The 15,541-nt window shown below is 37.7% G+C and overlaps 2 protein-coding genes across 3 annotated transcripts; one reads left to right on the plus strand and one right to left on the minus strand.

The window, feature by feature from the left end:
• Positions 1 to 216: 216 nt before the first annotated feature.
• LOC106097528 (sterile alpha motif domain-containing protein 9-like) lies at positions 217 to 15,267 on the plus strand. 2 transcript variants are annotated; one of them, XM_019355078.2, is made up of 10 exons: positions 217 to 445; positions 669 to 3,432; positions 3,721 to 3,761; positions 3,892 to 3,956; positions 4,089 to 4,303; positions 4,386 to 4,642; positions 5,135 to 5,263; positions 5,352 to 5,508; positions 5,597 to 5,631; positions 15,050 to 15,267. In XM_019355078.2, exons 2-9 carry the CDS (start codon positions 687 to 689, stop codon positions 5,605 to 5,607), a joined length of 3,621 nt encoding a protein of 1,206 aa, XP_019210623.1. In that variant the 5' UTR covers positions 217 to 445; positions 669 to 686; the 3' UTR covers positions 5,608 to 5,631; positions 15,050 to 15,267. The 2 variants fall into 2 exon arrangements, with proteins under 2 accessions (XP_019210623.1, XP_019210622.1); XM_019355077.2 differs by lacking the exon at positions 15,050 to 15,267 and adding an exon at positions 6,892 to 7,348 and having other exon boundaries at positions 219 to 445.
• On the minus strand, positions 7,852 to 8,404 carry LOC109199750 (39S ribosomal protein L48, mitochondrial-like). The gene is made up of 3 exons (XM_019355067.2): positions 8,251 to 8,404; positions 8,109 to 8,138; positions 7,852 to 7,929 (listed from the first exon to the last, which is right to left on the minus strand). Exons 1-3 carry the CDS (start codon positions 8,368 to 8,370, stop codon positions 7,852 to 7,854), a joined length of 228 nt encoding a protein of 75 aa, XP_019210612.1. The 5' UTR covers positions 8,371 to 8,404.
• Positions 15,268 to 15,541: the final 274 nt, after the last annotated feature.

The raw sequence follows: 15,541 nt of genomic DNA on the forward strand, positions 1-15,541 counted from the left end.
TACTATTTCCTGTTGTGATGAACATTTCCTCGTCAAATGAACTAATGAATGCATTACCGCTTTGAAGAAGTGCAGGTAATGTTTGAATAGAGGACGATATTAACATATATCGCCTATTTTATTATTTTTGCTGGCCAAATTTGCAAGTTTCCACTCTTTCGCTTCTAATTGTGGAATATTTGACTTGACTTGTTTATCGATTGAACGAGTCAAGTGTAGCTCCTGCCTTTTTTTAAACAGGAAGGAAATGTGCAGGGGATTTTTTTTTTTTTTTAGAACTGCTCTGACATTCAAAGTGTAGAGGTGTACGTCTGTACGTGATTATCTCTTCCTGCTTTGGGTGTGTCTACTACCTCCCGGGTTACGGTACACATTCACGGTCCCAGTGCTTGAACGCATGGCATGACAGCGGGTCTTTAGAGCTGTCCGCGTCATTTGGGAGAAGGTGAGATAAATTCAGTTAAGATCTGAAAGTTTTGTTGCAGTTAATGTTTGGTCCTTTACATGGCGAAGGCTATATATGCATGTACTCGACCAGCAATGAAATGGCTATTTAAATTTATCACATTCCATAAAGTGAATGTAAGACCTTAATTTACAAATAGTTAAAGCTAAGACATAAGACTTACATTTGTTTCTGCTTTGTTTTTACATTCATTGGCATGAAGTAAAGTGAAAGTGTGAAGATGGCAAATACACCAGCCCTGTCCACCTCCGAAGGTGGAGAAGCAGATGCAGGGAGTAAAATCAGTGATTCCTTCTCATTTTTGGATGTCCTCCATGCCAATCAGTTTAAAGGAGAGTTTGTTGAACCTCAACACGCTGAGCAAGTGGAGGTTAACTTTTACAGAGGGGCCCCACCGAACTGGTTAAACTTCTATATCAGTGAACAAGCAGTGTCAGATGGCACTGCAACTCCTTTTATCAAACGAGATGGATATGAAACCCTGAAGGATCAAATTCACCTGAGAAGAAAAGGCCCTGGGACATCAACAATTAAACTGTTTCATCAACAAGGATGTGGGGGAACCACGCTGGCTATGCAGGTGCTGTGGGACTTGAGGAAAACCTTCAGATGTGCTGTTTTGACAGGCTCAACATTAGATATCACAAAAGTTGCGCAAGATGTGGTCAGCCTTTTTACAGCAGGTAGCCATGGCCACCAGAAAACTGTGCTGTTGTTACTAAATGATGAGTTCATATTGGAAATCCTCCAGGACAGGATTATGGAAGAGATTGCTGAACAGGATATAGAAATTGATGTGCCTGTAGTAATTTTACTGAATTGTGTGAGAAGCAGTGACGGGATTATCCACCAAAAGGAGCGTTCTTACGAACTGAAACAAAAATTCAAGAGGAAAATGAGAAAATCTATCATTCTCAAAAAAACTCTCTCAGCCAGAGAGCAAGCAGACTTTGATATGAAAAAAGAAGAGCTTGGCAGAAGATTTGGTGATCGATGCAAGCAGTTTCATGGTTTTAACATTCTGCAGTCTAATTTCTCTGAAGGCTACATCAGGAATGCATGTTCTACATTTGAACATATCAAAAGAACAAATAAACCACTGAAGACACAGCTTGCTGCCTTCCTGTGTCTGCTGAACGCCTATGCACCAGGTTCATATCTCCTGGAGTCTCAGTGCCTGGACTTCCTCAGAAGAGACAAGTTTGGTCACCTTTCACTGGAGGATCAAATGCAGCCTTTCAGTCATCTGATCATCACCTTCCAACAAGGTGAAAGATCTGAAAAAAAAGTCTGCATGGCTCACACTATGATAGCGCAATATTGTACTGAACTGTTGGCAAATGCGGGTGTGACCAGAAGTGACACAACAAGACACTTCTTGAACAGTTTTTGCAGAAGTTATGTTCCTCCATGTTTACTCGGGTTTATCAAAGACATGCTAAACAAAAGAGAAATTACGGTAATAGAGGACCCAACTGATGGCATTAAACAATGGAAAGAAAAGTTTTCCAGACTGATTCAAGATATTACAAACAGAGAAGCTGAGGGCAAAAGTCAGAGTCTGTCAGTTTTGATGATGGCCTCAAATAAGTTTTATGAAGTTTCCCTTTTTTCACAAACTCTTGCTCGTTTTTATTATATTGAACTAGAAGACTACTACAATGCAGAAATTTGGGCAAAGGAAGCAAAGCGGAGAGCTCCTTGGAGTTCATTTGTTGCAGATACACTAGGCCAAGTCCATAAGAGTCACCTGAAGAACACATCCGTTTCTGCCAGACCAAGAGAAATTTTGCAGCTTGCCCAAAAAGCCATTGAAGCGTTTGAAGATGTAGAAAAACTTGCTAAAAATGAACATGTGAAAAGCCAGCAAGGAGATGGGAATATAAAAGTCTTGCGTGCTTTAAACACCAGAGGGCTGTTTGGTTATCTGGAAGTTTGCAGCCTGTTGTATGACCATCTTATCAGACATGATGAACTTTGGAAGCAAGTTCTCACAAAGACCGTGTCACTGGACTCTGTCCTGCAATCCATCGGAGATTGGAACATTGTCAGGTTTAAGGAGCTAATAAACAGCCTCAGAGATTTGGTTGAGAAAAGATTTGAATTTTTCGACACTTTTTTAACTTATTCATATTCTGTTGTGAAAAAAGCAGATTCATCCTACATTTCCAGAAAGACAGCAGAATGCTACAAAAAGTATGTTGGAGACGCAGAACCAAATGATCAACTCCAGAAATCCTTCCACAAACTTAAACAAAAACTGTCTGTCACTTCTCCGGGAGTACTTTCATGTCTTGAAAGATGCACTAGATCAGACACCAAGGACATTGCTATATGGTGGAAAGAAATCTGTCAACACGAATATTCTACTACACATGCCTTACTCAACTACATTCTGGCCAATATCATGCTGATAAATATGAAAGAAACTCCCTCCAGCTCCGACTACCAAAGCAGCTTTACAGAGAAAATGCCACTGGCTCCTGAGATGCAGCCCGAGTTTCACATGTTAGCCCTGCTGTTGTGTTGGCCTACAGATGGTGAAGACAATTTGGCCTCTGACCTCCATCATTTAATCAAAAATATTCTGCAATCCTATGAACAAGAATATAAGTCACTCTTTCAGTCGAGGTACCTTCGACCCCTATTTTTTCTTGGACCGGGTCAGGGTCTGAACAGATTTGTTCACAGACGCAACCTTGAGATCTTGTGGACTCAAGATGCACTGAAAGCCTCAAACACAAACTGGAGGAACGACGATATTTTCAGAGATCCAACAGTCCAAGGCAAACTTCTCAGAGTTGAAGGTATAGTGCAAAATTACAAGCTGTATGCAATATTTGGCGACACAGAGATCGAGTTAGATGCCAACCGAAAAGACAGCCTCTGGAAATCAGGCCATGTGTTCTTTTATCTTGGATTTACAATCGGAGGTCCTGTTGCTTACAGCGTTCACAGAGCTGAGGGTAAGAAAATGAAGTTACTAAAGTCCTCATCTTTAACAAATGTCATATGTGTAAATAATACACAAATTGTACTGCCATTATTAAAGTGAGTTAGTGCTGCGTACAAAGTTTTCCTGTACTAAACTGGTTTTATTGTTACACTTAAAGATTCTAACAATAGAAAATAGATATTTATATGTACTTAAGGTAATTTTGTTATGTAGAAATCTCACACAAGGGGAAAAAAAACAATGTGTCTGAATGACATTTTGTTGACCAGCTCTTTAAAATTTAACTTTGTTTTACAAGAACCATCAGAGAGACCTCTGGAGGCTTTTGACAATGAAGCGGTAAGTTTCTATTTCTGTGGGATTTTGTTTGTTTCTCATTTATTGTATCTCACATTAAAATTCTAAAATCATAATGTAAATGTATAATTATATTGTAAAAATATAATGTAAAACATATCTTGTACAACAGGACTCCAGTCAGTGGACTAAGCTGAAACCTGAAGTTGAGATAATGGAGGAGGTTCATACTTACAGGTAAAGGTTATCGCTGACTATAAGACACACACAAATGCCATTTTGTGTCATTCGCTTTGCAATTTTGCTGTTTCTGTTTGTGCATGTGAACAGAGCATAACAGAGCAGTTTGTCTTGTCTATTGAAATTCAGCCTGCAGTCTGAAAGTGGCAACTATGAATGCAGCGAGTCTGCCTTGCGGTGGGTTTGTAAGGAAACCGTCAGCTTCAGATACCAGTTTAGCTCATGGGAGCGATTCATGAGTAAACCTGTATGCATGGACTACATACCAGCAGGACCCCTAATGGACATCAAGGTCACAGATGGGAAGCTAGAGGAAGTCCATCTGCCGCACTGGATCTGTACAGGTGAGCAGTCGTAAAACACATATGATTGTTTTATTACGGTAATAAAGATATTTTTGCACATATAACTGTTTGTGTTTTGCAGGTGAAAATGCAGCGATGTCAGACATATTTCGAGTTCTGCATGTGGACAGCAGTGGAGATTATTTGGAGCAAGTGTCTGAAATGACATCATCCCATGTGAAGTTAAACCAGCCGGATTTCTCTCTAAGAGGAGCCATGATCCTAAAGAAACTGGGCCTGTATCTAAAAGTTTTTGCAGACGTGTTGATATACACAAGAATCACATCTGGCCTCACTCTGCACGTTTACCTGGTCCCACATGATCCTCTAATACAACAGGTAATGTGATGTCACATACTGGAGCAACAATACAAAGTAGAAGTGAGGAAAAATATCATCAAGGTGATATATAATAACAAACAGAGAAATAAACTGCTCTCATTGATAAATACAAAAACACAGTGACACTACAACTAAATGTTTTGACAACCCAACTAACAACATCACTGACTTTCAGGCAGAAAAAAACTGCATTAAATGTTAAGAACTTACAGCCATCTTTATGCTAATATAATTTAATAATTCTTTCAAAAGCTGTTTTTTGAACAGCTTTGAGCTTTTTTTTTAAACTTTGTAGTTGCCTTTCTTGTGTTTGCTTGGGATTTTCCCTTTTCAGTTACATGGATTGCAGTAGTGCAAATCAATGTTCTCATCTTGATATAAACACAAACACATATGTTCATTAAAGACATGAATAGATGTGAACACGATTCCCAAAGATTTCTAACCATTATTTGTATGTGAAGAATGGTCCATTTTTCTGTGTTTCAGGAAGTGGAGAAGAAGGAGAAATCTGACGGATTCAGAAAAATCCAAAAGACAAGTCCTATTGACCCTGTACAGCTGGAGAGTTATTTCTACCTCTCAACAGACTGGGACACAGCAGAAATCTGCCCTGAGGTTTGGACTAAGTTGTACTTGTGTTCATTGCACCATAACATAGAAACAGCAAAAATCCTCAAGTTTCCATAAAATGTTTTCTCTACAGAAACAGCAGTTCGTGTTGGAGAGGAGCGACACTAATTTCTTTGAGGTGGTCATTGGAAATGAAAAAAGTGATTTCGGAAACTTGAAACTGAAACTTGAAGTTGAGCACAGGGGAGGAAAGGAAAAGGACACCGTCTGGACGTGCACTATCGGAACAGGTTAGTGTTTTATACGTTTTTGCCCTGATGCAACTCATCTAAACTATAAACAGCCACCATTTGACCAATGTGAACCCTTTTATTCCAGATGACTATTAAACACAAGCATTCACCAAGAACAGGGTAAGAGGTTCGTTTTAATCCATTATTATTAGATTATTATTGTTATCAAAGTAGATCCCTTTAAAAAAATAGTCATACACCATTTTTTTATTCTAAGGTTTTACTTATCCAGCCATAATTTGAAGGAAAAAAACATCTGGTTCTAATCGGGTTCTGAAAGAATCTAAATACAAATCTGAGATGAGGAATGTGTTTATATTCATTCATTTAACAAAACTAGGCCAAAATGCAGAAGTAGTGTGTGAAAAACTAAGCACAACACAAGATTTAGTGGCTTCTAAAACCACATTTAGCAACAATAAGAAGCAATTAATGTCATATTACTTTATCAGTCTCTCACATCATTGTGGAGGAATTTTGGTCCACACTTCTTTACAGCACCGCTTCAGTTCATTGAACTTTGCTGTCATTCATTTACACACAGCTTTCTGAAAAAGCTTTTCAGTCCGATTTAGGTCTGGACTTTGACTGGTCCATTCTCCTGTGCTTAGGATCATTGTGCTGCAGCATGATTGAATTTCAGCCAAGCTTTATCTGTCAGCAGATGCCCTTGCATTTTTCTCTGGAAAACTTTGGTATACCGAGAAGTTCATGGTCAACTCAATGACTGCGGGGTGTTTAGTTCCTGTGGCTGCAAAACGAGAAGAGAACATGAAAAGAGACTTTCTCCAACATATAACATGCTAATTGAGGCCTTTAGGGTCTGAAATGTAGCTCTTGGGGGTTTTGTAGCTTCCCTGAGCATTGCACGGTCTGACATTTTCTGGGATGGTGACTCGTGTGAACACTGGAATCCATCCCTGAATGTTTTCTTTTTGTGAACAATAATCCTTACCAGACTGTTGGGCATCAACACTTGTTTCATTAACATTATTACTACTTTCTTCCCTGGCAATCTGTCAGCTGTGGTGATTTCTTGTAAAGGAAAAGAGAGCATCTTCGTGGCTTTGTTTAGTTTGCAGCACCAGGCTGCTATTTACCCTCTTTATTAATGGAAGCATTAAAGTGTATTTAGTTTTTCAGTGTTTTGTCATAATTTTCATTAAAAAATGAGTGAGTTGATCTTTTACAACCTGATAAGGACAAAGTGATATTTATTATATTCTGATAAGTAAAACCTTAGAACTGAAAAAGGATTTACTTCCTTTTTCACAACTATAATCCTAATATAGACCATCACTGTCTAGTATTCAGCAGTGATGATCTGAATGCTAGACTTTTTTTTTTTTTTGTAAATTTTCACCAACTTCCTCCGCTCAGGATTTGGTGGTTCGCCATTGGACAGCTCTGATTGGCAGAGCGAGTGAGGCAGCAGCTGTTGTAGACGAGCTTCAGGAAAAGGATGTGATCTCTGAGGACAAACATGATGCTGTGAGAAGTTTAAATGCAACATGAGACCAAATGAGAGAGATTGTTTAGTCTATGACGCTGACACAACAGAGGCAGAGACGTCCTCTATGAAATCCTGAGAGAGATGAAGTCTCTGAGGTTTCTCATGTATAAGCTTGAGGGATCTCAGTGAAAGAACATGACTGCTTATAAAATGGAGCCGATCTGTACATTTGATTAACGTGCGGCGTTCTCCGTACCTTCTGTGTAAGAATATGATGTGAAAGAATGTGAATATTGAAATCAAATGATTAAACCTAATTTTATCTAGTTAGTGGCATAAAAATTAAGGGTTAAATCTGTTGTTTAAGGTATATAAACCTATGAACATTGCAGAATTTTGTTTTCGCAACCAAATAATTGTTTGGGTTTTTTTCAAGTTTAAAAAATGCCTTTTTTAATAATATTTTACCTTTTTTTGTCTTTGTAATTTTATGTGTTTTATGTTTTCTACAAGATGGGAAATGGAAGTTAATCTTTATTCAGAAGATGAGAAAATATTTAAATAAACACTTAATTATTATAACTCACATTTTATTATAACTAGTTTGTTTTAATTAAAAGTGAAAAATGATATTTTGCCTACGTTTAGTGTTCAAACTTGTCAATGAAGCAGAATAATTTGTAGATTAAATAATTAAAAAAAAGTTTTGAGCTGGAAAAAAGTGAGTATGGTTTTATTTCCCCCCAAAAAGACAAATAGAAATGTCTACACTATTTTGTTTTTCTAAAAGCAGAAAAATTAGTTTTTAGGGGATGTTATTGAGGAATGAGCTATGCGCTATAAATTAGTTGTCGTACAAGTACTGTAGTGCTGATACTTGGTGAAAGTTATTGGTTCATCTGAGCGATGAGCCCCTCCAGCTCTGGACGCGCCTTGAACCGTGCTTGGAAATCAGCTTCGGTGTGCTGAGAGGTACAGAGAGAGAAGAGAAGTGGATTAGTACTGAAAATGATTATATGACCAAAAACTACACATGCACATTGCTTTTAAGAGTAAGATGGAGTTTGGTTTGTTATAGTGAGCACTTCTAATGTTCTCCAACAGTCATGGACTAAAAGATGAACATGCAACAGCTAACTCAGACGGGACACAGCGCGGCGTTCAGAGTGCTCAGCTGGACAAAAATTAATAACACTGTTAGCAGTTAGGTCTTTAAAACCTCTCATTACACCTGCAGCACCTGCAGTTTGAGCTGAAAGCACCAAAAAAGACAAGCCAGTTCTTACCTGAATGACTCGGTGGTGAGTCTTGAGGACAGCATCGACATACGTCTTGGTGCCTTGCTCCTGCATCAGCATGACCTCTGTGCTCTTTGTTGGTAAAGCATAGCTGTATGTGGGAAGCATTAAAGAGCATTAAAACTAAATTTTCAGTCTACTACAAAGAAAAAAAACCCCAAAAAACAACAAATTTGCTGTAATATATTTGTCAGATGAGAATTTGGCAGATTATCTGTATCCATGAATCTTTTCACATTTGTTTAGAAGCACTTACATTGTCAGAGCGCTTTAATCTTCATCTCTATTTGTAAACAGAAAAATAACAGGGCCGTTTGTTCTCTTAACTTATGATGATGAATTTCTGAGGACTGAAATATCATAAAAAAGCTCATTCAAGAGAACAAGAGTGGGATTTATTTTAAGTTTTCATCCCACACACTGAGGCAATGCAGAGGAACTCTGCTGCCACCTAGTGACCAATGTCTGAAATATATCAAGGTTTAAACTTGATCATCTACCATCCTTACTGTGGCTTTGACAGTTTAACATTTATGATAACTACGTCAGCGCCTTCATGTAAAACGCATTTAAATAAATTTTTATTCCTCCCTTTAGATGGAGAAAACCAACTTTTACAAACCTGCTGTTCATCCTGACTAAATGTTTCTATCTGCTATAAACACACAGAACCTGCCCCAAATTTCCTGGCATTGTTGCATTCTGATCATCAGCTATCATTCTTGCATATTTTGTCTTTGGTTGTTGTTGTTTTTTTTACAATCAAAAAAGGCATGTGCTAACAACTAGTTTAGACCATGGCTAACAACTAGTCAAAATTTGTGTGAGAGTGTGCGTGACTGGCATTCTGGGTATTCCCTTATGTAGTTTTGTTGGTATTGCTATGATAAGGTCTTGTGGCTGTAATGTGGGTTCGAGGATATGATGCTGCTGCTCGTAGTGTGAACTTTATAATTCATTTGTTAGGCCACCCACCTAGCTGCCACTGCTCTTAATTAAGTTGTCAAAAAAATGAAAGAGAAACCCTTCTGTAATAAATATCAGAACAACATAATTTCATAAATATTTTTGTCCATAGTGATACTTCAGTGAAAATGTGATATCTGTCAGCATAACAAGCAATTGGAATTGGCCTACTTAGCCTGTTGATTTGTATAAACAGAGCAGCCTAAATAGGAAACAAACTCTTGGCCTGAATTATTTTTTTAGTCTGTGCCCATCTGCTGTCGACACTTACTGTAACGCTTGCAGGGATGTGTCTGAATAGAAATTTGGTGTCTATGAGGAGACACATTAGTAATTTCCAGTTTTGGTGGTCATGGACAGTTCATGCAGAAGAAGTGAGCATGATTCATTGAGCTATAGAATTCATTTAGGCTATCTGGCAATTAGACATCAGTGACCCATCATAGCAGAATGAGATCCCAGCAGTGGGAGGAGATGAGAGCACCCCTGGAGTCTAGATGCTGGTGGTAGTGAAGATGAATATGAGGAGGAGGTGGGTGGCATCAATGAGAGTCTGAAAGACAGAATGACAGAAAAGCACTAAGATTTCAAACACAGAGAACAGAAGGCAGGCAGGAAAATGATTGGACCAGAGTAATGATGTCAGCACTGAGTTTGCAGCCCGATGAGTGATTACACATGTTCCTTACTGAAGTTACACTTGAGCTTCATTATTGCTGAGGACCAGAAATATGTGGGGCTCAACTCCCAGAGGACTGTGTAAAAAATGACAGTTTTGCCAACTGCACTCACAGCTGTGAACATTACACCTGCATCAGTTACACCGATCAAAATAAAAATAACAAAATAAACCTGTTGTTTTCAAAAGAAGAAATAAACAGCCTTAAGAAAGGTGCTCTTATTGGTTCACTGTAAATTTGGTCACATCCTGCCCTCTCGAGCCTACATCAAAAACACTACTTTAATGTCATATATGAAACATTCTCTAACCCGACAGAGCAGCTGGTCCATTGAGTGGATGTCACGCTTTGCCTCTCCTAGGCGTGAAATGGACACGTGTACCAGCAGAGAGCTGTAATTTATTTAAAGCTAACAAGACACTCCTGACAAAGGATGGTATGAAGTACACTCCAGGCTCCTTCTATGCCACGTAAGATTAGGCTAAATGGCTGATATGTATTTACGCGTAAACGTGTTAGTAATGTTTCTTTAAGTTTAACTTTCCCCTGACTGTTTTCATGATGCTTTATATACATTTTTAACCTCTGCTGGCACTGCACAGTACTGTAACTTAAGCATGCATAGGCGAGGCAAAGTATGACATCCACACAATAGACCAGCTGGCCTATTACACACTTTGCAGTGACATTGGGTTGCATACTCCTTATGAGGCACTATATATTCACAAAGTGCAAAAAAAAGTCTTTTATATTACAGACAGGATCGAATGTGCAAACACAAACCAATGAAAGGAGAATAAACAGGCTTTAAGTGAGTGTAACGTCACCACAAAAATGTGATCAATACTGCATTGTAAGCCCCACATGTGAGAACTAAATAAAGAATTTTTATCACATTAACTTCTTCATTAGTTTAATTATGTAGTGGAAATATCAGTCCATCCTAAATAAAATATGAATGTAACTCCAGTATCTCTGTGCTGTGCTGGTAATTTCCAACTGCTGCAGTCATTCCTCCTGTGTTGTTTTTACAATAAATGGTCTAAATTTAAAAATTAATAAACATTTCTAGAAAAAATCTAAAAAGTTATCAATTAAATGATCTCATAATAAGTTAGATGATTTATGTTACATTCATAGCTTAACAATGTTTTTATATCTAGTAATGTGCACATGAGCCTCTGCTGTTTCATTTGCTTTCTATGTCTTAATATACAAACGTAACACCTTAGACATAATTTAAGTGTCTAAGGTTATGGTTAATTGTTATTAGATGCTTTGTGGGGTGATACAGGGCCATGATAATGATATGAGTTACAGCAGATGAATGTGGCGGGTCTTGCAGAAGAACGCGATGTTGAGATGCCGCTGACGCCATCAAGAATGTTGCAAATGTGGGAATGCTGAATGTGCCTCGAGTCATGAGATGACGTGCAGCAATGTTGTTTGTTTTGTTTGTTTGTTTTGTATCTTTGAACTGTCAAAGGGAGGCTGAGTTGGATGAATTTGGGCTTTCCTCATTGTTGTGTTTTGCTTTTGTACTTCATGTGATTGCATTTTTCTAGAGGTGCACAGCAAAAATATAAAATACAAAAGTACTTTTCATTGAGAACAATATTCTCATGCACACAAAAAGTCCCAACTGGATTTAGTTACAAACTGCTGGTGTGGAGGACCCATGTGTCATGACGTGTTTGACGATAAGGAATTTCTGGTGATGTTTGAAATGATCAAAGTTCATTTCTAGTCATGTATGTTTTGCTGTAGCAGGCAATAGAGGTGACTTTGAAGCACTTTTAATATTAATCTTATCAGTCTTAGTGTGTGGCAGCTATGGCACCATAAGAATGGTGTCCTATGGCTCTGATTTTGCTTTCATAATGATAATATGTATTATTATAATGATAATAATACATATGAAAGCATTCTAAATAGAGTTAGCATGAAAGAACATGCACAGTAGACAAGTGTTTTTACTTGTTTCCAGCACCAAAATTCTATTCTGTTCAGTAACTGTGTGTTACTGTCTTTTGAGTCAGTCAGTCAGTGGGATGTTTTGTCTAATATTATTTTTGTAAAGCACACAGTTCTTAAATAATGTGGCAGGTGTGGTTGTTTCATAGTTGATCCACCTCATTATGTTTGTCAAGAATTGTTGCTCTTAAATAGATCAGATTACGAGTTACGCCTGTTATTGTGCACATGGTTAAATTTAGTTGGAGCCTGAAGTGAAGTGATGTGATTGAGTGCTCTTGCCCTGAGGAATTAGCCATTTTAGTTGCAACATTAACAACATGTTTTAGCACACTTACACAACATCTCCTGGTGTATAAATACAATGCAAAACCATTTCCATTTCTGGGTTGCCAGTCAGGGAGAGTCAGCCTGGATGTAGAACTCATGTAATAATTTTTTTTTTGCTAATTTAGGCAAGAAGTATTTCTGGATTCATGATTTATTTTGGAGTGACTCCAGCAAAATATCATGGATATTTAGACAAATATAAGGATGTGGCATTTTGTCACAATTTAAATGAGACTGAACTAAAATTGTGTCACTTTGTCACTGTACTAAAATTAATTTAGCATTACACATCAAAACAGTCCGGCTCAAAAGTTGAAGACCACTTGAAAATGAGCATGCAATTTATTAAAAACAACACTTAAACTGAAACAGGCTGTTTTACAGCTGATTAAAAGTTTAGGACCACACACCTTTAAAAGGTTTCATTGTAATGACGTTCCGATGGCAAAAGACAAATAAAAAATAAAAAACTTCCCTTTTGTGAATGTGGTCGGGCTGTTGAACTGCATAAGCAGGCTCTCTTGCACCATGGCAGGACTAGAACATAAATAAAACATTTCCTTTTTTTTTTCTTCATATATAACTTTATTCTTTCAGTGGCAAAAGTAAAACTGCTCCTGCTTATTCATCACTTAGAAGAAAAAAAGCATTTAATAGGAGCAAAATATAAGCTCTTTAACTCCATTCGTCTACATGACTGATGGGACTAAAACTCGTAGAAAAGTACTCGACAGCTGTGGGATCCTAAATTTCCCCTTTTCAGGTGGTTGAGAAAACTGGCAGTTTAGCTCTCTGGCAGAGATGCACATTATTTAGAAATCAAGCATTTCCACACGTTGTGCCAGACATTTTGTTTTTTGTTGTTCTGATTTTTGGCAGTGTTACTTGTACTGACAAGTCCAGGAAACTTCAAGCTGTGTGATGCAATGAACAGCTGTGTGTGTGGTACATGAAAGCATGTGGTCAGGCATCGTTTACGGAGTACTTCATCTGCTTGTGCTTTGTTTTTTAAATGACAGACCATTTTCAAGATTGTGTTCATTTAATCGTGGGAAGCCAAAATTGTGATCAAGATTACATTTCGTGGAGCCCTGTGATTTAGTTGTAATAACCAAAATATCCTAAAAATGTCCTTATTAAGCATTATATGCACATCTGCAAACTAAGACCTCTATAGCAACCTTAAAAGTGCATTACACCACACCCCAATGTCAGCATGACTATGTCATAACCTAAAAGACATTGGTAACATTTGACAGTCAGATAGTAAGAACAGGAAACATTGCAGTGGGAGGTTTCATTATCAGAAAAAGGAAACTTAAAATGCCTTTGAAAGGAATGAAATGAAAGAAGAAAATAATGAAGGAAACAAAATATATAAGGATATGAAAGAAACTGTTGACAGTGTTACAAAGTTAACAGCTGCATGGCCTCTTGTCAGTAACATTTCTGTTGATCTCACGCCCACCCGTTTCCTGGAAATGTTCAATCTTTCTTGCAAAGTAATACTGCTGCATCAAAGTAAGAAAACAATAACCTCAGACGCTGAAGACATTTTTTTTTAACATTTTCCCTGATCTTTCATTAATAGTTTCCTCTAGATTTTCCATCTGAATATCTTTAATAGGCTTCATTCCAAGCTGCCTTTTTCTCAGAAACAAGTAAATATAAAGTCCTAATGATTCCTTCAAACATTTTGATCATATCTTACTACTACCTCATCTGGTCAGTATGTGCTGAGTATCTACTCCCACATCTACCTGGGTGTGACAAGTGGCTGTATACTATATATAACTTCAGCACAAAAGTCACTAGTCAGTAATACATGTAACATATGAGAGGACATCAAACACATTTGCATCAAGTAGAACACAAGGTAAGAGAAATATTTATGGATCTCCAAATATCTAAAAGTTTTTGAGAAGTTACACTTCTAAATCTCTGTCCTGACACAAAGAGTGCTACATATACAACAGCAGTGATTACATCTTAAATCAACACAGACTTTCTGCTCAACAGTCTCAGAGTTTGGTATGAAAATTGGTCAGATTTGTTTTTCTCAGAAAAATATATATTGAAAAGTATTTTATGTATGAATTTAAAATTTCACACCAATCATATACATGTTTAAAAAAGTTGAAGATGCTTGAGCAGATTTTTTTCTAAAGATGTGATGATATGAGACGGAATGACCCTACAGTCAATCTGTGGTTAGACCTGGGAAAAACTGCTTGGACATAACGATTCCAGGTTTTAGAAGATTCCAAGGGCTTGTAAAATACAATACATAAAATATATTTAGTGGATAAAGATAACTTTAGGGGTCAGAATTACAAGTTTGATGTAGAAGTATTTATCACCAAGTCTGCTTTGTTTTCTAAAACACTTACTACATGCCACATTTTAATTAAAACCAATAATTGCAGATTATGTATCGGAATTTCAGGAGCAGGACCACGCCTCCAAACACGCTCCTCTATATAGGTTCCCCCAGTTCTGCAAGCTGATCCCTTGTTCTCCATTCTTTAACTTCTTCACTTCTATTTAGTACCCGTGAGCCGTGCCAGTCCCCTTCAAGGCCTTCCCCCAAACCGCAGCTCAATTCATGTCAGAGCATTCACTTTTACCTACTAAAACGCTGTCAAACTTAAAATGAGGACATGGGCCCAGCTAGTGAATAATAACAATTAAGAATAAAACTAACACAGTAGGTATAATTTGATGAATGTAAAATCCTAACCCTTTGTAATGTACATTTAAAATGTGTGTGCTACTGCCATTTAGCCTCAGAGAACAGTCCATACTAAATTACTTTTATTTTCTAACATTCATTACAGAACAGGACACTTAAAGCTGAAGATGGCAAACACACCAGCCCTGTCCACTGCTAAAGGTGGGGAAGTATGTGTGGGGAGTGAATTCCGAGATTCCTGCACAATGTTGGATATCTTCCATGCAAATCAGTTTGAAGGAGAAATTTTTGATCCAGTACTCACCGGGAAGACAGAAGAGAATTTTTACAGAGGGGCCCCACCTCAGTGGTTAAACTTCTACATCAGTGACCAGGCAGAGTTACATGGGACTGGAACTGCTTTAATCAAAAGAGATGGATACACAAAAGTTAGGAAACAAATAGAGAACTAGAAAGCGAAAATTTCAGAAGAAATTTTATGTGTGCCTATGCCGCTGCTAATCACTGTAGTTGCCATTCATACGGCTACAGACAGCAAAACTCAGAAGAGCAGCCATTCTCCACCATGAACTATGGTAAAAACAAACACCGCTCACGCTTCACAGATGACAGCTTACAGTTTTGTGTAAAGATGAAG

The sequence above is a fragment of the Oreochromis niloticus genome, linkage group LG3 (assembly GCF_001858045.2).
Source record: "Oreochromis niloticus isolate F11D_XX linkage group LG3, O_niloticus_UMD_NMBU, whole genome shotgun sequence".
In the NCBI taxonomy this organism is placed as follows: Eukaryota; Metazoa; Chordata; class Actinopteri; order Cichliformes; family Cichlidae; genus Oreochromis; species Oreochromis niloticus.